The sequence below is a fragment of the Papio anubis genome, chromosome 19, assembly GCF_008728515.1.
Source record: "Papio anubis isolate 15944 chromosome 19, Panubis1.0, whole genome shotgun sequence".
Lineage (NCBI taxonomy): Eukaryota > Metazoa > Chordata > Mammalia > Primates > Cercopithecidae > Papio > Papio anubis.
Window position 1 is genome coordinate 50,020,461 of NC_044994.1, and position 27,620 is coordinate 50,048,080.

At 45.3% G+C, this 27,620-nt stretch overlaps 1 protein-coding gene and 1 long non-coding RNA gene across 4 annotated transcripts in view; both read right to left on the minus strand.

Moving 5' to 3' along the window:
* Nucleotides 1–3,228: 3,228 nt before the first annotated feature.
* LOC110741809 lies at nt 3,229–6,794 on the minus strand. The gene is made up of 3 exons (XR_004180089.1): nt 4,382–6,794; nt 3,918–4,025; nt 3,229–3,276 (listed from the first exon to the last, which is right to left on the minus strand). It is a non-coding gene; the product is annotated as an uncharacterized LOC110741809 (long non-coding RNA).
* Nucleotides 6,795–25,083: 18,289 nt separating this feature from the next.
* Nucleotides 25,084–27,620, minus strand: part of FECH (ferrochelatase) — a 38,644-nt gene continuing 36,107 nt past the window's right edge. For all 3 annotated transcript variants that reach the window (XM_003914411.5, XM_009192791.4, XM_009192790.4), the window contains one exon: nt 25,084–27,613. In XM_003914411.5, the coding sequence (XP_003914460.1) occupies nt 27,479–27,613 (135 nt within the window). In that variant the 3' untranslated portion in view covers nt 25,084–27,478. The remainder of the gene's footprint in view (nt 27,614–27,620) is intronic.

A 27,620-nucleotide genomic window follows, 5' to 3' on the forward strand; every position in this document is an offset into this window, starting at 1 on the left:
TACTATTATCATTGTTTTTGGGTACCACTAACCACACCCATACAAGACAGCGAACTTAACAGATGAATGTTATGTGTTCTGACTGTTCGGCCTCCCTATACCCTGAGACACACAAATATTGAAATTAGGCCAATGAATAGCCCTACAAGGGGCTCTAAGTGTTCAAGTGAAAGTAAAAGTCACACAACTCTCACTTTAAATCAAAAGCTGTAATTAAACAGTGAGGAAGACACACTGAAAGCCAAGACAGGCTAAAAGCTAAGCCTCTTGTGCCAGTTAGTCAAGTTGAAAATGCAAAGAAAAAGTTCTTGAAGGAAATTAAATGTGCCACTCCAGTGAACATACAGATGATAAGAAAGCGAAACAGCCTTATTACCGATGTAGAGAAAGTTGTAGTTGGTCTGGATAGAAGATCCAACCAGCCACAGCATTCCCTTAAGCCAAAGCCTAATCCAGAACAAGGCCGTAAATCTCTTCAATTCTATAAACACTGAGAGGAGAGGACAAGAGAGGAAAGGAGAGGAGAGGATAAGAGAGGAGAGGAGAGGAGAGGAGAGGAGAGGAGGGGACAGGATGGGAGGGGAGGGGACAGAATGGGAGGGGAGGGGAGGGGAGAAGGAGGCGGAGGAGGAGGAGGAGGTGAGGAAGAAGAAGGAGGAGGAGAGGAAGAAGAAGGAGGAGGGAAGAAGAGGAAGAGAAGAGGAGTTGGAAGCTAGCAAAGTTTGGTTCAGGAGGTATAACGAAAGGAGCCATTTCCACAAACATCAGCACTTCAGGTAAAGCAGCAAGTGCTGATGGAGAAGCCGCGGCAAGTTATCCAGAAGATCTAACTAAGATTATTGATGAAGGCAGCCACACTAACAGATTTTCAATGTAGATGAAACACCCTTATATTGGAAGAAGATGCCATCTAAGACTTTTATAGCTGGAGAGGATAAGTCAATGCCTGGCTTCAAAGCTTCAAAGGACAGACTGACTCTCTTGTTAGGTTCTAATGCAGCTGGTGACTTTAAGTTGAAGCCAATGCTCATTTTCCGTTCTGAAAATCCTAGGCCCCTTAAGAATGATGCTAAATCTACTCTCCCTGTGCTCTGGAAATGAAACAACGAAGCCTGGCTAATAGCACATCTGCTTATAGCACAGTTTACTGAACATTTTAATTCCACTGTTGAAACCTACTGCTCAGAAACAAACAAACAAACAAAAAAACCCTTTCAAAATATTTGACCATGCACCTAAGCACCCAAGAGCTCTGATGGAGATATATAAGAAGATTAATGTCGTTTTCAGCCTACTAACACAAAATCTATTCTGGGGCTTATGGATCAAGGAGTAATTTTGACCTTCAAGTTGTATTATTTAAGAAATACATTTTATAAGGCTATACAGCTGCCATAGTGATTCCTCTGATAGATCTGGGCAATGTATGCGACTCACTTTATCATAATATTTGCTTTATTGTGGAGGTCTAGAACTAAACCCACAATATCTCTGAGACATGCATATATATATACAGACATAGACATATATATGTGTGTGTGTGTGCGCACCTGTGTGTGATATATGTGTGTGTGTATGCATATATGTAGATGATGTCAGTGGTGATAAGTTCTCCGAAGACAAATAAAACAGGACAGAGAGTGATGGATGGTGGAATTATTTTAAATAAGGTGATCAGAGAAGGCCTTTCTGAAAACATGATATATGAGCAGTTGAAGTGGGAAGGGAGCCCTGAGCATATTTGGGCATAGAGCATTCCAAGAAGTAAGAACAGCGAGTGCAAAGGCCGAGACGGAAGTGTGTGTTGGCATTGCCAGACCTCTAAGAAGACCAGTGTGGCTGGAGCACGTGAGAGAGAGGGAAAGAGATGGCGGGAGGGAGAAAGTCAGAGAGAAAGCAGGTAGGCCAAGGCACGGTGGATGGGCTGTCTGGACAGACAGGACGGAGGCAGCCTTGGTTAACACAGGGCTTGTCTCCTTTCCTAGCATGGTGTCTAAGTCCTAGAGGGCACTGAGGCGTCAAGGCAATGAGAGTAGTGTGCCTTGGGGGACAGTGTTTGGATGTGGTTGATGGTCCTCGAGGCCTCCACTGCATCCTCCTGGTTCCACACCACTAGCCTCTATGTCCACTTTCCACTGCCTACCTCTGGGCCTTTTCTAAGCCACAGCAGACTGTTGGCTTTCCACGTATCTTTGCTTGCAGGGTGCTGAGCACAGTTCAGAGGAGAAGCTGGTCTTGGGACCCTGGCTTCCCTTTTTCCCCTGCTTTGCATCTGTGATGGTTAATATTGTCAACTTGATTGGATTGAGAGATGCAAACTACTGTTCCTGGGTATGTCTGTGAGGGTGTTGCCAAAGGAGATTAACTTTTGAGTCAGTGGGCTGGGAAAGGCAGACCCACCCTCAGTCTGAGTGCGCACCATCTAATCAGCTGCCAGCAAGGCTAGATTAAAGCCGGCAGAAGAAGATGGAAGAGTAGATTTTCTGAGTCTTCCAGCCTTCATGTTTCTCCTGTACTGGATGCTTTTTGTCCCCAGACATCACACTCCAAGTTCTTCAGCTTTTGGATTATTGGACTTACACCAGTAGTTTGCCAGGGGCTCTCGGGTCTTTGGTTACAGACTGAAGGCTGCACCATTAGCTTCCCTACTTTTGAGGTTTGGGGACTCAGACTGATCCATCACTGGCTTCCTGGCTCCTCAACTTGCAGATGGTCTATCGTGGGACTTTACCATGTGATCCTGTGAGTCAATTCTCCTTAATAAACTCCCTTTCATATATGCATATATCCTATTAGTTCTGTCCCTCAAGAGAACCCTAATAATTAGGGTTCTAGCATCCTTGCTCCTACTGAAGGCCACACTACTGCTGGCTTGGCCCACCATCATGTATGTGCACCAGTTTCAAAATCCCCACACCTTCCTTGAGCTCAGGAATTCAGGCTGAAGTCAACTGATTCTGTGAAGAAGTAACATGTACATTGAAATATGAATTAAGGCCAGGCATGGTGGCTAATGCTTGCAATCCCAACACTTTGGGAGGTCGAGGCAGGAGGATCACTTGAGGCCAGGAGTATGAGACTAGCCTGGGCAATATAGCAAGACCCCTTCTCCACCAAAAAAAGAAAAAATAGCCAGGTGTGGCAGCACATACCTGTGGTCTCCACGTCTGGGGAGGCTGAGGTGGGAGAATCACTCGAGTCCAGAAGGTTGAAGCTGCGGTGAGCCGTGACTGCACCACTGCACCCCAGCCTGGGCAATAGAGTAAGATCCTGACTCTAAAAAAAAAAAGAAAAAAAGAAAAGAAAGGAAAGAAGGAAGGAAGAAGGAAAGAAGGGAGGGAGGAAGGGAGGGAAGGACAGAGGGAGGGAGGGAGGGAAAAGAAAAGAGAAAAGACAAGACAAGAAAAGAAAAGAAGAAAAGACAAGACAAAAAAAGAAGAAAAGACAAGAAAAGAACCCTCCATTGAAGTTAGTTGCTAAGCAAGATAAATCTCTAACTAGGTGAACATGGAAGAGGAGTTTTTCCTTTTAGTAGCTTCTTACCTATTTCTCCACTCTGGTAGGTGAGCACGCGCGCGCGCGCACACACACACACACACACACACACGCATGCACACCAACACACCCCTGCATGCTCCAGAAGAGCAAGGATCTGGAATCCGGCCCCAGCTATTGACAGATGGCCACTCCTATTCTAAATGAACTGCCGGCCTGGGCCTCCCTTTCATCTCAAAGGCCATTTGCCATAACCTCATTCATCTGCACAGACTGTCAGATTCTCTCTCCTGGACTTCTCCTGTGACCTTCATTTTATTCTCTGCTCGTGCCTGAGTGTGGCAGCTGAACCGGATTGATTAAAGTTTTAGCCCTGTCTTGTTTTAATTCAAGAGCTAAACTGAGCATTTAAATGAACTCACAGCAGGACTGACTGGCAGGCTTCTGGAATCTGGTTAACATTCCTCCTGAGGCACTCTCACCCGCCGTCTCTCTGCTCTGTGTCCGGGTTGGTTTCTGGGTGAAGTTCACTGTTGGTTAAAAATGACATCATCGGAGCAAGTGAGAGTAGATGAATGTTCACTTCCATCCATCCATCCATCACTGGAGCCCCTGGGTTCATTAAGTGTGCACCAGGCACGGTTTCCCTCTACATCCCATAATTCATCCATGGGTCTAATGAACCAAGATGGAGTTTGTCAGTTTCCCCCAGTTTGACTAGATGGGACAATTCTTTGGTGCTCAGAATCTTTTATCCTATATAGAGAGACTGTGAGCAGAAGAGAGAGCAAGTCCCAGCACAGTGACATAAATGTCAGTGCACATCCATTCATCATTTCCACCTATAAACACAGTGCCCTCAAGAGCTGGGATACTGAATCCACACCCTTTCTTCTGCAGGTCTTGGTCTGATTGCTGTTTTTCAGGGAGTCACCTGGCCTCTCCATTTGGTTATCCCGCTGTAATTGCCTGTGGTTCCTAAGACAGAGGAAGAAACATGGGTGGACAGGTCTAGGCATCCATCACCCAGGGCTGGATCAGGCATATAACTTCATACCATGCCCCCTCTAAACTCTCAAGGGCCTTCTCATCCATCCATCCATCCACCCACCCATCTGTCCATCCATCTGTCCATCTGTCTATCCATCCATCCATCCATCCATCCATCCATCCATCCATCCATTTATTCATATATTTAATTCAGCAAGTATTTATCACTTGCCTTCTATGTAACAGGTACTGTGCCAGATGCTGGGATTTTTAAAAACATACCCAAGAGGTTATTCTTATTCAGGGATGATGTGTTAGGCTGTTCTTGTATTACTATAAAAAAAAAAAAAAAAAAAAAACGGTGCTGGGTAAGTTATAAAGAAAAGAGGTTTCATTGGCTCACGGTTCTGCAGACAGTACAGGAATCATGGTACATAGTGCCTGCTTCTGGTGATGGCCTCAGGAAGCTTCCACTCATGGCAGAAGGTAAAGAGAGAGCAGGCATCTCACAGGGTGAGAGCAGCAGCAAGAGAACGAGTGGGGAGGTACCACACTGTTTTAAACAACCAGATCTCACATAAATTCAGAGCTAGAACTCACTAGTCACCAAGGGGATGGCACTAAGCCGTTCATGAAGGGTCCACCCTCATGAGCAAACACCTCCACCAGGCTCCACCTCCAACCCTGGGGATTACATTTCAACAGGAGATTTGAAGGGGACAAATATTCAAACAATATCATATGGTAAGGCCAGCAGATTAGGAGATGACCACCACTGAAAAGATCGTTTGTTACTTACGGTTCCCAAGAGAAGGGGACATACCATGTCACACCATTCAGAGCCACACAGGGAGGCACCAGATTGGGTCAGGAGGCAGGAGTGAGGGAAAAGCATGGGCCAAGTTTTTTCTTCATTTGTGGTTCTCAAGGGAAGGAACAGGTAAGGCAGGGCAAGCCACTGAGCAAGTTTAAGATTGGATAGGCTGAATAACTTCAGCAGGCTCTGCGCTATCAGGGTGGTCCCTAGTTGAATGGTATCTGGCCCTAGGGTGACTTTGGGCAGGAGGATGATGTCTAGGGTTTCCTAAGCCTGATGAAAGGAGCCAGTTTGGGGAACGGACTTGGGATGAGTTGGTTTGCATATTGAAGGCATCTTGCAGGCAAGTTGTTTGCTGCCTGTAGGAAATAGCCAACCCTGGGAAGGGCAGTCCCTTCCTGGGTCCACAGGGCCCCAAGATGTCAAAGCATCCTAAAATACAGAAAACGAAAACGTGATTAATACATAGGGTTTCAGAAAATGATGTCTGCCCTTAAAGACTTCACAGACTTCAAAACAAACAAGAGTTTCATAGCATATGGCACCAGCTGTGCCAGTCACCTTTGGGGATGTCTGCCCAGCCACGACCTTCCCATTTGTGGGAAATACAGCCCAGATGTAATGGTGGGTTCCTCAGTGGCGGATCAGCTGTATAGTTCATCGCCCATCCCCCTGGCATGGCTAATTGGATCAAGAGGGACACGTGGTCCCAAGCTCAGCCAATCAGATTTCCTCTCCCACTAATTTGGGATTGTGATTCAGAGACCAGTAGACCTGTGCTGAGGGGTACAGCAGCAGGTAAACACAGGAGCCAGGAGACAGTCTGACTTCACTGTATATGTATCTGCGATCTCCAACCCTGGGTGCACATTGGAGTCATTGGGAGTTTTTAAGAAATACTGAGGCCAGAGTCCCAATTCAGACCACTTCAATTGGAATCTCTGAGGGTGGGGCCCACGTGTCCGCGTTCCTGTCCCAAGCCTGACTCACTCCTCACACCCACAAAAGTGAACTGTTCTGGGCCTGCGTCCCCCCTCCAGGAGTACCACCTCTGGCCCTGGCCCTTCTTGTTATGTAGAAGTGACACAGGACTATGCTGTGATGGGTGTGGATATCCCACACACACAGAGACTCACGGAGCACAGCAACAGGGAGGGGGCATGCTTTAAATTGACACATGACATTTGTGCATATGCACGGGGTGCATGTGATCTTTGTTGCATGTGTAGAATGTGTAATGATCAAGTCGGGATATTTAGACTCTCCATCACCTTGAGCACTTATGGTTTCTATGTGTTGGGAACATTTCAAGTCTGCTCCTTTAGCTATTTTGAAATATACAATTCATTGTTATTCATTACAGTTACCCTACTCTGCTATTGCACATTAGAAATTATTCCTTCTGGCTGGGCGTGGTGGCTCATGCCTATAATCCCAGCACTTTGGGAGGCCGAGGTGGGCGGATCATGAGGTTAGGAGATCAAGACCATCCTGGCTAACACAGTGAAACTCTGGCTCTACTAAAAATACAAAAAATTAGCTGGGCGTGGTGGCAGGTGCCTGTAGTCCCAGCTACTTGGGAGGCTAAGGCAGGAGAATGGCATGAACCCGGGAGGCGGAGTTTGCAGTGAGCCGAGATGGCGCCACTGCACTCCAGCCTGGGAGACAGAGCCAGACTCCGAGACTCCGTCTCAAAAAAAAGAAATTATTCCTTCTATCTAACTGCACATTTGTACCCATTAACCACTCTCTCTTCATCCCGTCCTCCCCTACATACACACAAACCCTTCCCAGCCTCTGATAACTATAATTCTACTTCCTACCAGAGGGAGCATTTTCCTTTTTTAAGACGGGGGCCTCACTCTGTCACCCAGGCTGGAGTGCAGTGGCACCTCCTCAGCTCATTGCAGCCTCCAACTCCTGGGGCTAAGCAGTGCTCCTGCCTCAGCCTCCTGAGTAGCTAGGACTACAGGTTCAAGCCACCATATCTGGCTAACTTTTTTTTTTTTAATCTTTTTTTTGAGACATGGTCGCAATACGTTGCCCAGGCTGGTCTCACACTCCTGGCCTGAAAGCCATCCTCCAGCCTCAGCCTCTGTATTTGTCCGTTTTCACACTGCTGATAAAGACATACCCAAGACTGGGAAGAAAAAGAGGTTTAATTGGACTTACAGTTCCACATGGCTGGGGAGGCCTCAGAATCATGGCGGGAGGCAAAAGGCACTTCTTACATGGTGGTGGCAAGAGAAAATGAGTAGGAAGCAAAAGTGAAAACCCCTGATAAACCCATCAGATCTCATGAGACATATTCACTATCACGAGAATAGTACGGGAAAGACCAGCCCCATGATTCAATTATCTCCCCCACAACATGTGGGAATTCTGGGAGATACAATTCAAGCTGAGATTTGGTGGGGACACAGTCAAACCATATCAGCTTCCCGAGGTGCTAGGATTACAAGTGTGAGCCACTGTGCCTCGCCCAAGGGGAGCATGTTAAATCAATGGTCTCCTGCTCAACTTCTGATAAAATGAACGTCCATCAAAAGAACATGTGCAGTGCACCCAAGAAGTCAACACATCAATTAACCAAGAAATATTTTTAGAAAGAGAGATGAATAAGAGGAAAGACAAGGTTCCTGGCCTGGAGGAGCCTTTAGTCCAGCTGGAGAGGGCTTTAGATGTTGATGTAGATATGTACACATAAAAATATGTACGCACATGTACAGTCTACTGGATTAACATTACTAAACCAAGCATGATACACACTGGAAGAATGGCACTCCATGTGATCAGAAAGGAAAGATTCCTCTGGGCTGGGCTAGTCCAGGAAGACTTCCTGAAGGTCGGGGTATTTAACCTGGTCTTGTGAGGAAAGGTGAGTTTCAAACAGGCCCATGGCCCAGGGTAACCAGCTCTGTAGGTGCTTGAAGGACAGCCATCCTCCACACTTGGTGTGCAGAACAGGTCCCATCAGAAGGCATTCTCAGCCTCAGCCTCGGGCTCTGTCCCCCTCTTTCCCCACAGAGTGAATTTTTTATCACTCAAGCAAACCAGAGAAATTCAGAGGCTTGAACTAATAATGGTGGCCCAAGTCCAAGCATAGATAAGGACCCAGGTGAGGTCCTCTAACCGCTCAGAAAGCAGGTGTCAGGAGACAAAGGGGGTGATTGGGTAACTAGGGGAGACAGGAGACCTGGACTCACCCCTGCACAGACGCCACCTTTCAAAGACATGGTGCCTCAAACACTGGAACCCAGATCCACTCACAGTCAAACTGTAACCCTTCTTCAAAATAGCTGCTCTAGGGAGATGGAGATGGAGAAGAGCTCAGCCCTCACTGCTCACTCTTCCCACAAGCTAAGCCTAAATACTGAGGGCCTAGACTAAGAATAAAACCCAGTCATGGCTGGGCGTGGTGGCTCACACCTGTAATCATAGCACTTTGGGAGATCAGGATGGGGGGGACCGCTTGAGGCCAGGAGTTCGAGACCAGCCTGGGCAACATAGTGAAACCCTGTCTCTACAAAAAATAAAAATGCAAAACTTAGCTGAGTGTGGTAGTGCACAACTGGAGTCTCACCTATTTGGGAGGCTGAGGTGGGAGGATTGCTTCAGCCCAGGAGGTCAAGGTCATAGCGAGTCATGGTAGCTCTGCTGCACTTCAGCCTGGGCAACAGAGCGAGACCCTGTCTCTAAAAGTAAAATAAAATAAAACCCAGTCACTCCAAAGAAAATGTCTTTCCTCTATTTCCATAATCACAAATCCCTCCCCAGCTCTAGAGGAGCTAGCCACCCCGTGAGCTGTCTTCCCTCTGAGTCTCTTCTTCTTTCCCTCAGCGGATCCCTTCACCCTCCCATTCTCCCTCTCTTTATCTCCCTATCTGGACCCCTTATTCCTCAGCTGCAATTATTCGGCCTGCAATTCCTGAGCATCCATCTGGCACTGCTAAGCCTTCAAACCCACAGCCTCAGGTCTGAGTTTCAGGTCAGGAGTGTCCCTTTCTCCTGCCCTTTGTGGAAGCTCAAATTTCTACACATCCACTTCTTTTAAAATATCCCTTCCCTTCACTTGGTTTGGGCATGAGAATAACATCCGGGGACAGATGTGTCTGAATCATCCCGACTTGGGGCTTGGTTTCCCCCTCTGTGCAATGGGGAGTGAACCCTGCTGTCTCTCTAAGGATGACCCCCCGCACACACCCCATCCTGAGTATGAGCTTTCTCCAGGACGGCAGGTTATTTGCAGCTGTGGGCTTTCCGCCACACTTGCTTTGCTGCTTCCTGCTGCTGTGAAATATTTTCCATGCCACTAGGGAGTGTAAATGCTCCTCACACACATTTTCGAAACACCTTGGAAACCTCTGCATAAATCAGTAGAAGTTCATTTATGGTTTTAGAATATTCTGGCTAATTTATCTGGTTCAGATTTATGTATCTGCAATTTCCAAGCTGGGCCCTGTAGGGCTCCGCTGCATTTCCCTTGCATGTTTGTTTTGACTGGCCCTGAAATTCGAGCCGGCCACAAGGAGACCTTTATCATTATCCAAAGAGATCTTCCCCTTCCCAATGACATACTCTTCGGAGGTTTGACTCCAAGCCAGTGCTTCTTCCCCTTTTAAAAAACCAACAGCAAAGATAGAGCTCTTCCTTCCAAACCACCAGGTCGCAGCTCTCGGATTTCAGCCTTGCCCTGATGTCCTTCCTGTGAGTGTGAACTCCGCTGTGCCAGCATGTAGGCCCTCCCAATGCCCTCCTGCTGGCCTTACGTGGGCCAGGGCAGGCAGTGTACAGTAACAGGGACCCACTGGTGGTGATGCAATGAAAAAAATAGCCCAGCAGTCTGCATGGTTGAGCTTTCTGGGGCTGTCTTACCAGAAATCACTGTAGAAACATATGGCTGACATTGTTAGCAATTATCCCAGTGTCCAGCCCCAGAGGTGTTTTTACATCCTTCCTGGCTATGGTTTGAGATTTCGTTGTTTGATGCTCCCTGAATTTTGCTCTCTCAGTATTTCCTCTACCCTGAATCATGTGTCCAAGCCTTAAACTCCTGTCCTTTGAGGACAATCAGAATGACACCTTTAGTGTTTGTGCCTTATTTTATGGCCTGATGATCTTGTGCCCTTTAGAGTTCAAAGGTCACATCGGGCAGCAGGCCGGGAGGTTTTTGATGTGACCTTTGAACCCCAGAAAACAAAAGAATGGAGGCCCACAGAGACCATCCATCTAAAAAACGATCCTATAAAGAATGCAACTCAATCAGCCCGGAGCATGCAAATCACATAACATTTTTACGGAGCACCCTGCTAAATCCAAACTTACAGCCAGAAGAAGGGACACAAACCCCATGATCCCAACACATAAATCAAAGCTTGAGAAAAGCAAAGACATGAGTTTACAGCTGGCTAAGAATGGAAGGATTTGCAAGATGTGATTTATACATTTGTTTCCTCCCTTCCTCTCACCCCCTGTCTATACACAAACACACACTCACACACGCGCTGGTCAATACCACAGCACCATAGGGAAATCCAGCATTTTCCATTCCAAAGGTTTGCTCTGTGCCAAGTCTACCATGGACAGACGTGGGAGAGCAACTGAAGGCCAAGAGCTTCCTCCTTGGCCACCAGAACCATCCTCAGAGACAGGCAGAAAGTCCATAGGGCAGAAAGCCAGACATGGAAGATGAGGACTTGTCATATAGGTAAAAGACTGGCCCCACAAAGAAGGCTACATCCTGTAGAACAGATGCCACCTTCCCTATGACACAGATTGTCCCTCAACGGTCCTTAATACCTGGCACACATGTCCCCAGGGCAAAGGCCAGACTAATTTCTGAATTGATGAGAAATACTGTTCAAATAGTTAGAGAGCGGAGCAGGAGGTGCTCCTGTTTTTCATGACTATTGAAGTTTTGGTTTTTTAAAGAAGAAATATTGAAGTGTGTTTCTAGATGTCTAGATAACACACTGATCTTGAGAAGTCTGCCAAGTACGTCTGTAGTAGAAAATGTTCCGTGGAGAGTGAAAAAGAGATCCCCTTTTAAATGACGATTGGGTTTGCAATTAAAACGTGTCTTCTTTTCCTTTTTTTTTTTTTTTGTTTGTTGTTGTTGTTTGTTTGTTTGTTTTTGAGATGGAGTCTGGCTCCACTGCCCAGGCTGGAAGTGCAGTGGCGCAATCTCGGCTCACTGCAAGCTCCGCCTCCCGGGTTCACACCATTCTCCTGCCTCAGCCTCCTGAGTAGCTGGGACTACAGGCACCTGCCACCAAGTCTGGCGAATTTTTTGTATGTTTTAGTACAGACGGGGTTTCACCTTGTTAGCCAGGATGGTCTCGACCTCCAGACCTCGTGATCCGCCCGCCTTGGCCTCCCAAAGTGCTGGGATTACAGGCGTGAGTCACTGGGCCCAGCCTTTTTGTTTGTTTTTTAGACAAGATCTCACGGTGCCACTTAGGCTGGAGTGTAGTGGCACAATCACGGCTCACTGCAGCCCTGACCTCCTGGGCTCACATAGTCCTCCTGCCTCAGCCTCCCAAGTAGCTGGGACCACAGGTGCATGCCACCACTTTCAGCTATTCTTTTTAACTTTTGTAGAAATGAGGTCTTACTTTGTTGCCCAGGCTAGTCTCGAACTCCTGGTTTGAAATGACCCTCTTGCCTCAGTCTCCTAAAGTGCTGGGATTACAGGCATGAGCCACCGTGCCCGGCCTTTGTGTCTTCTACAGTGAAACTGAAAAATTGTGTAGGTGCATCTAGATCTTCATCATGGATGTTGCATCTGGAAGAATCTCTGCTCTATCTCATCCAGGTTCCTCCTTTCTTTTTAACTTTGCACCAGATTATAATGTCTCTGGGGGCTATGAATATATTTTTAAGTCTATCTGAACAGTAGCACAACTGTGTCTAATAAAAATGTGTCCTCAACAGTGGCACCCCAAAGCAATTTCAGATGAAATAAGAATCCTAGAAAGAACCCTAGAAAGAAAAAATCCTGGCCTTAGAATTGGAAGACCAACTCTGTGTGACCTTGGTCAAATCACTTCACCTCTTTGAGCTCCCATTTCTGAAAGTTGAATGGTCCTGGTGCTTTCTGAGGGCATACTCCGCACAGGCCCTGCCCAGGTGCCAGGATAACCTCTATCCTGTCAGATTTAACACGGTATGACGTCTCTGTTTCCAAGGCATCTTACTTAGACACAAAAGAATGAACTAAACAGCTCCTCCTCTACCCCCGTTCTTTAACTCGGGGATTTCACAACCTATTTCCTACTCAGGAGAGGCAAAATGCAACCCAGTGGATGAAGCCCCATTTTCCAAATGATTCCTAAGCCGCAAATATGATGTTGAAATGTTCTGCAAAATTCTCCATGCAATTTTGGAAGCCCAGTCTAAGGAATATATATGACTGCTGCTTAAGCTGCTCAAAAATAAGATTAACCAGGGTCTCAGAGTCTTTCTGGCCCAAGACTATTGTGGCCGGAAAAGCAAGGAAATTATCCTGCCTAATCTCGACCTCTACGCATTCCACACGTGCTCTGGACAGGGGCTAGGGGACACTCACCAGAGGTCACAGGGCTAATTAGGCATAGTCAGGACCAAAGCGCAAGTTCCTCCAGTGCCAGTGCACACTAATGGCTACCCCAGTGCACACTGGGCCATGGCACTGGCTTCTTACCCGTCATCTTGGTTCATCTCTACAACAAAACTGTGGGTAGGTGTTACTATCGCATGTCAGAGACGAGGCGCTAGAGTCCTGGGAGGTTCAGTTACTTGCTTAAATCTCAGAGCTGATACATGGGAGCCGTGACTGGGCTCAGGCTTTGTCTGATTCCAGGCCTGTACTTGTCAGCACCCACCTCAGCCCTGAGACCCCATCTGTATGCCACAGCAGGGAGCCTCACAGGCAGAAGATGATGAGCCCACAGAACCTAAGCAGGAACAGTCTCAGGGGAAGGGAAGAAGGGGGCATGCAGTGAGTTTAATGGTGCCCCCCTAAGAGATCCTAACACATCCTAACCCCCACAACCTCTGAATGGGACCTGTTTTGGAGAAGACAACTTTGCAGATGCAATTAGTTTAAGTATATCTTGAAAAGATTATCTGGATTATCCAGGTGAGTACTAACCCAAATGACAAGCATCGTTACAAGAAACAGAAGAGGAGCTGGGCAGAGTGGCTCACACCTGTAATCCCAGTTACTTGGGAGGCCCAGGTGGGAAGACTGCTTGAGCCCAGGAGTGCAAGGCTGCAGTCAGCTATGATTAAAAAAAAATAATAATAAAAATAAAAAAATCAGAAGAGGAGAAGACACAGACACAGGAGAGAAGGCCATGTGAAGATGGAGGCAGAGATGGAGCCATGCAGTCACAAGCCAAAGTATGCCTGAAGCCACAAGAAGCTGGAAGACCCAAGGAAGGTTCTTTCCTGGCCCTGCTGTTGCCTTGACTATAGGCTTCCTGGGCTCCAGCATTGTGAAAGAATAAATATCTCTTGTTCAAGCTTTGTAGGCCCATGTAGCACGAGAGTCGTTGGGTACTGAGGCTTCTGAGGCCAAGGCATTAGGTTCTGCAGAACTGAAATCTCCACACTTTGGTAACAATGGGCGTTGAATGACCCCCTGGTAAGTCAGCCCCAGCCCCAGCTGTGCTCTTTACCATTACCCAGCTTCTAAGAACAGGAGGCCTTTTGCCCAGAGGAACTCAGTTCCTTACTCTTAGTAAGATTTGGCAATTGAGCCAAGACATATTCTAGCCTGAGTCAAATATCTAGATTGATAAATTGGCGAAGTCAGGTGTGTGTTGGGGAAAGATTCTTTACTTCGGTGAAGGTTTCTTATAGATCCCTAACCCTCCCAAATATATGTTCAATGCAATTAGATTTTTAAAACTTCCATGATATGGTTAGGCTTTGGTCCCCACCCAAATCTCATCTCGAATTGTAATCCCCATAATCCCCACAGTCCCCATGTGTCAAGGGAGAGACCAGGTGAAGGTAATTGAATCATGGGGGCAGTTTCCCCCATGCTGTTCTCGTGATAGTGAATGAGCTCTCATTTACTATCACGTGAATGGCTGGAGATGACCTGCTTGGGAACTCAGGCCACCTCAGGCGACACCTGGCTACACTCCAGGCTACAGAAACTAAGTTCTAAGCACACCGAGGAACCTGCCCAAGCACGAGAGTCAGGAGCTCTTTCCGCTTCACTTAGCACTTCTCCTTCCTGCCATCTTTTGAAGAAGGTGCCTTGCTTCCCCTTCACCTTCTGCCATGATTGTAAGTTTCCTGAGGTCTCCCCAGGCATGCTGAACTGTGAGTCAATTAAACCTCTTTCCTTTATAAATTACCCAGTCTCAAGCAGTTCTTTATAGCAGTATGAAAACAGACTAATGCATTCCATTTCCATGGACATTTTCAGAAACACATTTCTATGTAAAGCAAGTTCCGTAGTACAGACTGCCTGCTTGTTCCCAGTGGGTCCTTGGCTTATAGGACTACAAAGGCAGAGGTGGCTGGGCGTCCTTATTGAGACTTGCTGGCTCTGAGACAGAACATTCCAGCAGGCAGAAAGGAGATGAGGATGCTTCATCACTTCAGCACTGATGGCCTGAATGCTTCTTCCCTGGATCATTGTATCCTAGAAGCCCAGTTTGAGGATGTGAATAGTAACATCTACCCACAGCTTTGTTGTAAAGATGAATAGAGATGTTGTGTAAAAAGCCAGCACTCTGCACTGGCATGATCATGCAAGGAAGTAGCCATTATTACAGGCTGGGAACGGAGGAACATCTGCTTCAGTCTTGACTGTTCCTAACTAGCCATGTATACCTACTTTTCTCATCTGTATACTGGAATGAGCATCAGCCCTAACTAAGCGGCAGATTTAAAAAGGAATGGCACAGACTACTTCTCAGGCTGTGAACTGGGGACATGAATGTTTTCATTGTCATCCTTGACACTTGATTCCAGTGTTTTCAAACATTTTCCCGGTAAAACAGAGGGCAGATCCTCCTTTGCTCATGCTGCACTCAGGAGCCCAGACAGCACTGTTCTGGTGGCCAGAGATGACCTGCTTGGGAGCTCAGGCCACCTCAGGCCACACCTGGCTTCACTCCAGGCTGAAGAAACTGGTAAGTTCCAAGCACACCGAGGAACCTGCCCAAGCACGAGAGTCAGGAGCTCTGCCTCACATACGTCATATTTTTTCTATCTAGTCAATATATTTAATAAACCCAATTTTTTAAAAAAAGTAATTGAGTCTCAATCCTCGGAAGCAAATCCTGGAAATATGGAAATATTTGAAGATGCCTCCACAGCAGATAAAAGGAAAGTAGAGGTGTTCAAAAAATAGCAGCTTATGCTAAGATTTTTGATACAATGAAATCCCCATAATATAAAATTCCCCAATCCATAGTGAGTAAGACCTCTGACAAGGAAGAGAGTCAGACACTGCTTCCATCTCCTTATGAATCATGCTAAGAAATAACTACCTCTCCTCGGGTGCTGAAAACTCCTTGTGAATATCCAGTTTGGAAGAAATATAAAAGCCCCACTCTCCTCTGATTTCAGAATAAAGACTCTTTCTTCATCCTCTGACTCCCACAAACTTCGGGTGCACACACATGCACCCAAGCTCGCACACGTGTGCGCAGATATATACACACACACACACACACACAAACACACACAAAATGTACCAAGAAAGGAAGGAAAAGAGATCAGGAATGAGAGAGCCCACTAATGGATTGGCTTAAGTATAGAACAACATCCCATCACTGTTCTAGAAAATAATCAATCGAGCACTTAATTTTAAACATAAAGGTAAGCTGCCAGGAGACTGTTAATAGATAACCAAATAAATTAACAGTTGTAGGTGGGATTTGAAACCAGGTCAGATTTCCCCCCAAGCTCCAGGCCCTATGCCTACAAAGGACCTCACCAGCTAGGGCACTTGATCTCACACTGTTTCAAAGTGGGAGATCTCCTTTTAGCCAATATCCCTTCTCAGCGGGCTTGTCACTTCAGGGGATTGTTCTTTGTGCGTCTTCCATAAATTTTATAACACCACTACTTTAAAATATTGATGGGCAACTTGGCCTTGGCCCAGGCCCACAGTGGGTTAGCATGGACATGAAAACCTTCAGGAAGGTAGAAACAGGAAGAACACATTCCCCGCAGCCTTTTCGTAAGGGACAATTGTGTAAGTGCGGTGGTTACCTGAGCTGGAGGCCTGCCCAGCTTTGATGGATGGCTCTGCCCTCTGGGAGCCTGCTGAGAGCTGTCTGGGGACAGGAGGGCACTCAGGACACACTCAGGCCATGCTGAGGTACCTGTAGACCCGCAAAGGGTAAGTAAAATTCACACATAATCCCCCAAGTTCTTCTAACCTGAAACTCAACTTTTTTAACACTCAGACTCTTCGCAAAGTTATTGATAAGTAAGAACAAATGGCTTTGTCATCTGTCTCTTCTTCCTATGCCCATCAATACATTCTTCCTATAACCCTATCAAAGCAAGTGACCAAAAGTAAATGGTAACAAGGAACAGAAAGAGCAGGACAGGCCGGGTGTGGTGGCTTACACTTGTAATCCGAGCACTTTGGGAAGCTGAGGTGGGAGGATCTCTTGAGCCCAGGAGTTTGAGTCCAGCCTGGGCAACACAGGGAGACACTATCTCTACAGACACACACACACAGAATTAGCTGGCCATGGTGGTGCACCTATAGTCCCAGCTATGGTTTGGATTTATGTCCCTACCCAAATCTCGTGTAGAATTGGAGGAGAGGCCTTGTGGAAGGTAATTGGTTAATGGGGGCAGATTTAACCTTGGTGTTCTCATGGTAGTGAGTCCTCACAAGATCTGATGCTTTAAAAGCATGTGGCACTTCCCTCCTCGTTCTCTCTCTCTCCTGCCGCCATGTGAAGGTCTTTGCTTCTCCTTCACCTTCTACCATGACTGTAAGTTTTCTGAGGTCTCCCAGTCATGCTTCCTGTTAAGCCTGCAGAAACTGCAAGTCAATTAAACCTCTTTTCTTCATAAATTACCCAGTCTCAGGTAGTTCTTTATAGCAGTGTGAGAACAGACTTATATACCCAGCTACTTGGGAAGCTGAGGCAGAAGGATCACTTGAGCCCAGGAGGTCAAGGCTGCAGAGAGCCAGGATTATGCCACTGCATTCCAGCCTGAGTGACAGAGCAAGACCCTGTCTCAAAAAACAAAAACAAAACAGGACAAGAGAACTGATCCCCTAGATTCCTGCCATCACACTCTCTTCATACTACCCCCAGAAAAAAACTGTAACACCACTAAGAACAATACAGCAAAAGTGTGCTAACCAAATTAATACAAGTTCATAATCACTACCATTTATTGGGCCTTTAACACACATACATACACTCATGCACACACACATATCTCAGGCACTGCACTGTACTAAACACATTACATATGTGCTCTCATTTCATCCTTTAAAAAAAATCTGCAAGAATATCCTTTGATTCAGACAACCCACTTCCAAGAACTCTTCCTATGGAAATGATCAAGGATATGCCCGAAGATTTTGTCTACAAGGATATTTGTCAAAACCATTGTTTAGTAATATGTCATGACAAATAAGACATATCCATGAGATGTTAAGTGAGCAATACAGAGTATAGAAGAAACATATGAGTATTTTTATAATTTGAAAGTATGCATAAAATATGTGGGGTTAGTTTCATCAAAGTGTCATAAGATAATAGGTAATTTCCCCTTTTTACGTATCTTACTTTCTACATTTTGAAATACCTTTTAGTAAGAAAAATATATTTTAAAATTATGACCTAGGTACTATGTCCAAATAGTCATAGATGTTAATGAATAATAGCCCATTACAGATACAAAGCCCTTTCTAGTCTACACTCTGGTTTTACATGTTGTTTCAGGTTATTCTCACACCATCTTTTTGGGTGGGCAGAGCGGATGTCTTATAATGCTAAAGATTTTTAAACATACAAAAAATAATTAAAAGGCTGGGTGCAGTGACTCATACCTGTAATCCAGCACTTTGGGAGACAGAGACAGGAGGATCACTTGAGGCCAGGAGTTCAAGACCAGCCTGGGTAATAGAGAGAGACCCCATCTCTACAAAAAATAAAATAAAATAAAAATTACCCTGGTGTGGTGGCATGGACCTGTAGTCCCAGCAACTCAGGAAACAAGCAGGGGGAGCCCAAGAGTTCGAGGCTGCAGTGAATTATCATGGCACCACTGCACTCCATCCTGGGACCCACAGGCAGGCACATTCAGGCCTCTCTGAAGAGAGGCTGCCCTTGGCTGTGGTCCACAGGGTGTCTACTCCAGGCTCCCAATGTCCATTGTCGCGGTGCTCCAACTGCCGTGAAAATAATCTGCCTTATCACTCCTTGGACTCCCCATGCTCCCATTACTTCTTAGGTTCTGCAGGATTCCGCTCTGTTCAGGACAGGAAGGGAGCAAGGTGGGGGAACATTCCAGAGTACATAGTGAGTGAGACCTCTGACAAGGAATAGAGTCAGCAATGTGCAGCCACTGGCTCGTGCTGGCTCAGGAAAGCCAATCTTTAGCAACTCTTCCCAACTCTGTGATCAGTAATGTCATGTTGGTAGCCTGGAGCCAGCGGCAATGGTAGTATTTACACCATGGAAATCAGCAAATGCTACAAATTAGGGTTCTCTTTTCTCCCAGAGAGCCTGTGATTAAACATCGATCAGCACACCACTGGATGCAGTCTCAGAAAGAAAAATTCATACATTCAAATGAAGGTCAATCCCTCCAAACCCCTGCTTTTTTTTTTTTTTTTTTTTTTGAGACGGAGTCTTGCTCTGTGCCCCAGGCTGGAGTGCAGTGGCGCGATCTCGGCTCACTGCAAGTTCCGCCTCCCGGGTTCACGCCATTCTCCGGCCTCAGCCTCCCAAGTAGCTGGGACTACAGGCGCCCGCCACCTCGCCCAGCTAATTTTCTTGTATTTTTAGTAGAGACGGGGTTTCACCGTGTTAGCCAGGATGGTCTCGATCTCCTGACCTCGTGATCCGCCCGTCTCGGCCTCCCAAAGTGCTGGGATAACAGGCTTGAGCCACTGCGCCCGGCCCAAACCCCTGCTTTAATTAAGCAGGACTACAGCTGCACAGACTAAGCAGGCCGTGAATGTTGTTTTAAAATAACATATTATTCAGAAACCTGTTTATATATTTACAAACCTTGCCAATCTACCCACTCTCCATCCCTCCTTGAGGTCACTTAAGTTTGTTTCCTTTTGCTATGTTTCCCCCAGAGTCAAAGAAAGCCCACCTAGTACACTTCTTTTGTTTCTAAACTTGATGGACCCAAACAGTGGTTGAAACAGACAGCCAAGCTCTGAGCACAGACAGAAGAATGTCCTGCTCACCACGGCGGTGCCTACGTCTGTGTCAGACAACCCAGTCTTGCCCCGAAGTCAGACTTCCCTGAGCCGAAAGGCTAGATAACATGTTTGCCCCTGTCCTCCGGTTTCCCAGTCGTTGGGCCGCCTTCACTGGTGCTTCATGAACAGTCTCTACGCTGCACTTGAGGACGACTCAGCTGGAAGTGAAACATGATCAGGAGATAATTTGGTCCAGATGGCTCTAATGCAGGCAGGAGCATTTGGCTGTGCATATCCTCAGTCTAGGGAAACCCATTTAAGTTTTTTTGAGAAGGGAATGTAACCAAGCAGCCACATACCCTCAAAATGCTACCTCATGTTTTACAGCTGCAATGAGATGTCTGATCATGCTCCTGGAGAGACATTCAGCTCTTAGGAAGGTAAAGCCAGGCTAGCCTTTGCTGCTGGATGCCACCATGGCTCGGCTCGGTACTTGGCCTTTGGGGGATTCAGAAGGGATCAGGCATAAAACCTGGAAGATATTCCTAGGTCCTGAGGATCAAGGGATTGCAGCAAAGGATAACACCGCAACTGGAAACAGGAGAAAGCATCGCAGAAACAGAGTGAACCAGGAGTTCAGAAGAGGCCCAGGGAGAGGCTTGGGGGACACAAAAAGGTGAAGTGGCTCCTTAGAGTAGCTGTCTTTATTTGCATCAAGCTCTGAGGCATAGGAAGGGGTTAGAATTCACTATTTGACACAGTTTTTCTTTTCTCTCATGCAATTGACAGGAGAAAGATACAAATAAAAGAAGCTGCTTGTCTGCGGAGCGTAGCTTGGGGAAAAGATCGCTTTGCTTCAGGAAAAAACAGGACCGTGCAACCCAAGGCTCTAGAGTATGATGGGGACACGTTGGTGAGAGGGTCTCACCAGTGTTAGTGAAAAGGTGGGCTGCCTTCAGGGACCAGCTGGAGCTCTACAGCTCTGCACACAGTGTTCCATCTCATTCTCTCCAGTGTAGTCATGGACGATGTAAGGTGTAGCCCTCCCAGAGACCACTTGGTTCCCCACTGCCTAATCTTGAGAATGAGCAATTCATGCTCCCCTGAAGTGGGTGCTTCCCCACTGCTGTGTTGGTCTTCCCCTGTGACAAGTTTCCAGGGCTGGATGAGATGACAAGTAAAAAGTGGACTTTTCAGACAGACCTATGTCATCGGAAAGATTTTGTCCCTTTTAGCCCTCTGGCTGGAACTTGGATTGGGAATCACTTTCCATGGATTCTGTTAGTACTACAGGCCCATGGGTTTTTGGTGAAGACAAATGGAATCTTACTAAAAAGACTTATGCCCCTAGTCACTGTGGCATAAGTAACTTTTGTTCCAAATAGGCAGTGATTATAGAGAGAGCTCCCTCTCTATATCATGAATGTGGAGAACAATACAAGTATGCAATCCATAGATATCATTTCCATCATCCCAGAAAAGTTCCCTTTTAGGCAGCAGTGTGCTGGTAAATGGTGACTAACCAGCAATCTGAAAAACAATCTATGCATATATGTTTGTGTGAGAGTACGTTTACTATAAATTTTACTTATCTAAAAGATGTGGAACACACAATTTACAAATAATAATAAAATACACAATATGCCTTCCTATAACTTCCATATAGCCAATTCATCCTCAGAGAATGCTTTTGTTGATTTTTACCAAGCTCTTTTATCTGCAACCAACCTGTGGTTGCAATTGATCAACAAGCATAGTTCACACATATTGACGTTTTGTTTACATTAATGAGCAATGCAAATATGAAACAACTTCTTTGTATGCCAATACTTCACTTGGATGAATTGAATAATAGTTTTCAAATAATGGAAGACTATTCAAGTGTTCAAGTGTTTGTGAATATCACAAGGTAATGGTTGCAGAAACAATTATGTATTGCGTTATTAACGTTTTTCCCATCACTTTCCTAAGTCTAAATAATCAACAACAAAAAATAGGGTGAAATAATTAGAAAGCAATGAATGTTGAATGTTACCTTTGTTTTTAACATAACTTAATTTGAAAGTTATTATTTTAATGATTGTTAACTTGAAATTTTAACAATGGGTTCACAAGTCAACATGTCATGTGCCTGTGCAATCAATTCCATGCCATATGTACACTTTTTTAAAATAAGGAAAAGGTAAGAATACAGAATACAGAATACTCCATGGATTCTCGAGGTTAAATCTATTCTTTCTTAACATGACAGGAAAGTAAAGCTTTGACCCGCAGGGGAGACTGGAGAGGGGAAGTTGGCCTGTCTGTTCCCATTTCAGGAGCAGGCTAAGAGTGTGTTTCTGGAAACAAAACTGTCAGAGTGAAGGCTCACAAGAAATCAGAAACAGGACCCAGATCTCTGCCCAAGGGCTTCTAACAAAGGCTCAAAGCAGGCTTTTTTCCAAAAATGTTTTTAATTCCAACATCCATCTTAATGGCCTACGGTAGCCTAATTTAGCCAATAGCTGTTACTCTAAAAATGGAAGCTAATGATTCCAGCTAAAAACAATGAAGCCGGTACTATCACAGCATGTTGTAAGAAACTGATTATCACAGGGTGCATTTTTCACTGCCTTTTCCCTGAAGAAAGGCTTAATACGAGTCCCACATCAAAAGCAAAAGCATTTCTTTCTCTCATGGGACCCCAGGATATTAGGAATGTGTTCTCTAGAGGCAACCACCTCCCAGAACTACTGTTTGGCAAGAGGCATCACACGCATGGAGCAATGGTCTGGCTGAAGGGCACCACCTGCTATTGCTCATCATGTTCGCGCCATTCAACAAATATTAGCAGCATCAGTTTACTTCTCTGAAGCACCCGCAGGTACCCACCACTTGGCTCAGTGCTATATAGCTCTACACACTTTATATTTTGCAAAATACGTGCATATGGAAGAGAAGCACAACATTTAAGGCAAAGATCAGATAATAGCCATATTGCACAAGTGTCTAGCTGGATAAAATTGGCAAAAAAAAAAAAGGTTTGTAAAATGATCAAACGTTTAGATATGCAGGATAAATATGTTCTGGGCATCTAACATACATAATGAATACAGTTAATAATACGTTCAAGTACTGTGGACAGTTGTCCTTCTATATCGGTGGGGATTGGTTCCAGGATTCCCCACAGATACCAAAAGTTATCCACGCTCAGGTCTCCATTTTGCTATTAACAACTGAGAAGCTGAATAATCTTAATTTAGGGCATTCATTTCCGAGTGAGCTCGGAATTTTCTTATTCCAGCTTGTGACATCTCAACAAATTTCCCATTTCCACCTAACGTTGGGAGCCACGTTCCTGGACCACCTTCAGGATTCTGGCAGAAGGGGTTTCAGGTGAGGTGAGAAGGTTACGAGGCAAACTGGAGGTTCCTGGCTGATGCACCTGCGCCTTCACGCACCCCCGTGCGCACACACAGACGTTCGCTTTCTTACAGCTGCCAGCTTTAAATTCTGCCTTCCCGCTGTGGTTGTGCAAGGTGGTCCTTTGCCGCATCGAGAGGAGCTCATACGGCAGAGCCCCTAGGAAAGCAGGCGCCCTCGATCACCTACACTCTGAGCAGGGGCAGGTCTTGCTGCTCACTCCACTTGGGGTATGATTGCAGCCTACTCTCTCACCCTTTGTGGGTAATGATAATACACTTTGGATAAACACAATGGCATCAGATTGAGCAAAGGATCTCTTTTACATGCCTTAAGTTAGGGTTTCTTGAATTAAATACCCAAGTTATGAGAAAGATTAGCCCACCTCTTGCATCAGCGTGAGCTGGAGGTGAGACATAGAGTCAAAGATTATTCTGTAACTTTAATGAGTAGGCCGGGGGCGGTGGCTCACACCTGTAATCCCAACACTTTGGGAGGCCAAGGCGGGTGGATCACGAGGTCAGGAGTTAGAGACCAACCTGACCAAGATGGTGAAACCCCATCTCTACTAAAAATACAAAAATTAGCCGGGTGTGGTGGCGGGCGCCTGTAATCCCAGCTACTCAGGAGGCTGAGGCAGAATGATCCTTTGAACCCGGGAGGCGGAGCTTGCAGTGACCCGAGATCACACTGCACTCCAGCCTGGGCAACAGAGCAAGACTCATCTTAAAAAAAAAAAAAATTTAAGGAGTGCCCTGCCAGGTTTGAGACTTGCACAGGGGAGTGCAGTAGCACATGGGGCCTGTAGCCCCTGTATTTTGGCCAATTTCACCCATTGGGAATGGGAACATTTACCAATGTCTGTACTCCCATTGTGTCTTGGAAGTAACTAACTTACTTTTAATTTTACAGGCTCACACGCAGAAGGGACTTGACTTGTCTCAGATGGGACTTTGAACTTGGACTTCTGGGTTAATGCTGGAATGAGTTAAGACTCTAGGGCACTCTTGGGAAGGCATGATTGGTTTTGAAATGTAAAAAGGATATAAGATTTGGGAGTGGCCAGGGTGGAATGATATGGTTTGGCTCTGTGTCCCCACCCAAATCTCATCTCAAATTGTAATCCCCATAATCCCCACGTGTTGAGGGAGGGACCTGGTGGAAGGAGATGGAAACATGGAGACAGTTCCCCCCATGCTGTTCATGTGAGTTCTCACAAGATCTTAAGCTCTCACCTGCTGCCATGTAAGACATCTGCTTCCCCTTCTGCCATGACTATAAATTTCCTGAGGCTTCCTCAGACATGCCGAACTGAGTCGATTAAACCTCTTTCCTTTATAAATGACCCAGTCTCCAGTATTTCTTTTTTTTTTTTTTTTTTTTAAATTTTGGGACAGGGTCTTCCTCTGTCACCCAGGCTGGAGTGCAGTGGTGCAATCACACCTCACTGCAACCTCAAACTGCTGGGCTCAAGCAATCCTACCAACTCAGCCTCCCAAGTAGCTGGAACTACAGGCATGTGCCACTACACCCAGTTAATTTTTACTTTATTTTTTGTAGAGTCAGGGTCTGGTCTTGAACTCTTGGGATCAAGCAATCCTCCAACCTCAGCCTCCCAAAGTATTGGGATTACACATGTAAGGCACTGCACCCAGCCTCACATTTAAAGGGCTTTTAATAATGAGTTCAGGGCCAGGTGCAGAGGCTCATCCTTGTAATCCCAGCACTTTGGGAGACTGAGGCAGGAGAATCCCTTGAGCCCAGGAGTTCAAGACCAGCCTGGACAACATGGCAAAACCCCATCTCTACAAACAATATAAAAACGTAGCCCGGCGTGGTGGTGCACTCCTATAGTCCCAGCTACTTGGGAGGCTGAGGTGGGAGGATCACTTGAACCCAGGAGGTGGAGGTGGCAGTGAGATGAGATTGCACCACTGCACTCCAGCATGGGTGACATACCAAGACTCCATCTTAAAACAAACAAACAAACAAAAAAACCACACAGACACACAATGAGTTCATTTCTCCTGATATGAAGCAAATTTTGAGTGTAAAAATTTATTTTGATTTTTAAAAAAGTAGTTCAAGAATGCATATTCTTTAGAAAAGCACTGTACATGCAGGGACCTGGGCTTTGTCATCACCCTGGCAAGCTAAACTGCCTTATCAACACTGTCCTTGCAAAAGTTTCTGTAGAAGTCGATTCATCAATTAAAAGCCAGATCTGTACATACACAGCTTGAAGAAACTGCCAGTAGTTCACTGCTAATTACCAGGGCAAACATTTGTATTTCAAAGTTGACCAACAGGATGACAATTCTCAAAGCTCTAAAAAGATGTTGTCCTACCAAACGCTAGCCTAGTGTATGACCATTACCCATCCATGGTTAGTAACAATCAAAGGCAACACTTCTTACAATAACAAATGCCATGAGCAGCGATCTCAATAAATCCCTCTTTGCCTGTTGCTATAAAAGCTGGTCTGGTCCCAACTCAGCATCAAAGACATTAGTCCAGACAGCACAGCACTATCAATTCAGGTTTCCTTAGCAAATAATTGCTTCAGATATATTCGCAAGGGCTCCTGAATTGGAGTTTTCTGCATCATCTCCATAAAGATATTTTTTCACGTCTATTTTTTCATTGAAGAATTGAAGCAGACCCTTGGGAAGTTTCCTTAAGGAGAGAGAGTAGCTCCAAAAATAACCTTCCTTCCAGCACCACACCACTAACCCAGAGAATTCACCTCATGGTGGGATGGTCACTCAAAGTCTACTGTGAACCTAATCCCCAAAAAGGTAATGGAAAAGGCTAGAGGAAAATCCTAAACAATTACCTATGCCTTGTATCTTTCTCTAGAAACACAATCTACTAATAGAAAAGCCAATTTGAAATTTTAAAAACGTAGACGCTACTCAAGAGGGCTGTCATCAATGTGGGAAAACTATTAACTCAAGTGGATGGCATGTTTCTTTTCCTGTATTAAAAAAGCTCCTCACACTGAATAATTTTGATTTAGATCAGTTTTGATTTAACAGACAGCATGAATCAAACTTAGTTAAAACCTTAATGATGTTGTAATATTTATTAACACAGCCAATTCTCAATATAGAAGATTTATGAATCTCCTAATACTTCCAGTTTATAAACTGGCTTTAAAAAAATGCTCTTTTGAAGAACAAAGTTTCAGGGTTTGGAAGAAAGAGAAAGTGATCTTTACAAATTCTTCCTGGAACCACCAGGGATCTTTTAATCCATTTAAATACAAATATAGATCAGATTCTGATCTGATATTATTTCTATACTTTTAGAAACACTTTTCACTCACAAATCCAAGGTGACAATGGCATTAAAAATATCTACAGGAAAGGACTAGCATGAAATACAATATTATGATAATAGTTATTTCATTAAAGTGGTTACTTTTCTGTATTCTTCACGTGTCCCATTGTATGGCTATAAATTTTTATAATAAAAAATTGTAAATTAAGAAAGAATTCAAGTGAAGGATTGTCGACCTTATAAAATAATTCTGAAAACAAATGTGTAGAAAGAAGGCATTCAACTAAGAGAAGATGCTGGATGGAAAGGCTTGCAACGTCCCGGGAGGAGCTCCAGGGTGAAGCTCATTGTTAGCCTTTCCAGCAGCACTGTCCTTGGAGACCAGAAGCAGTGGGAGCCCCTTCCCTGTGGCACCACAGACTCCCACCAAGGCACGTATCATGAACACTGTACTGGCACACGTTTATTAGCCTTGGGTGTATGGGGAATCTCAGAGCACTTCTGAAATCTGTACTTGATTCCTTTTTACACTGAGGAAAGTGAGATTAATACACAAATACCAAGATGACCAATGAATGGTAGCCTCGCTGGCAACAGCAGCCATTGCAGGTAACCAAATTGCCTCCATAGCACTCTGTAACCCATGGGCTTAGGGAAAGATTAAGTAACATTTCTTTTTCAAATTCACTTCAAATACTCAACTATGTTCATTTAAAAAACAGCAACTATATGCACAAGACTAAACAGATCTCATTCACACTGCCAGCCCACAGAGGAGACTCTCTGTACCCTTTCAGGAGGCTTTTGGGCAATAAAGCCAAAATCTGTATTTAAAATAGGTGTGTCTAATAAGATACATTTTTAACTCATTTATTAAAGGTCCTAGTGGACATTCCAAACTAGTAACATACCTAGAGAGAGAAAATACAAATGCTTACTGTATAGTTATACAAAAGTAGAAATCCATCAATAGAGTCCAATCCTCAAGAAATCACACAATTTGTACCCAAAGGCTGTATATATATCAAGGAAGGATGACTTCCTTCCTTGATCTCTAATAACATCCTCTCCACATCGGAGGTATCTGGAGGTTGGGCATTTGCCTAATGCCACAGGGTCCACCAGTGGGGTCACAGCTGCTGGCTGGTGAAGAAGGATTTAGTCTCCCTGCAGACAGGATTGACACAGAGCGGACAGCTCAGGGTCAGCTGCTTGGAACACAGCTCGTTTGACTGGATGTGCGAATGCACCAAGTCGGCCAGGGCCTGGAAG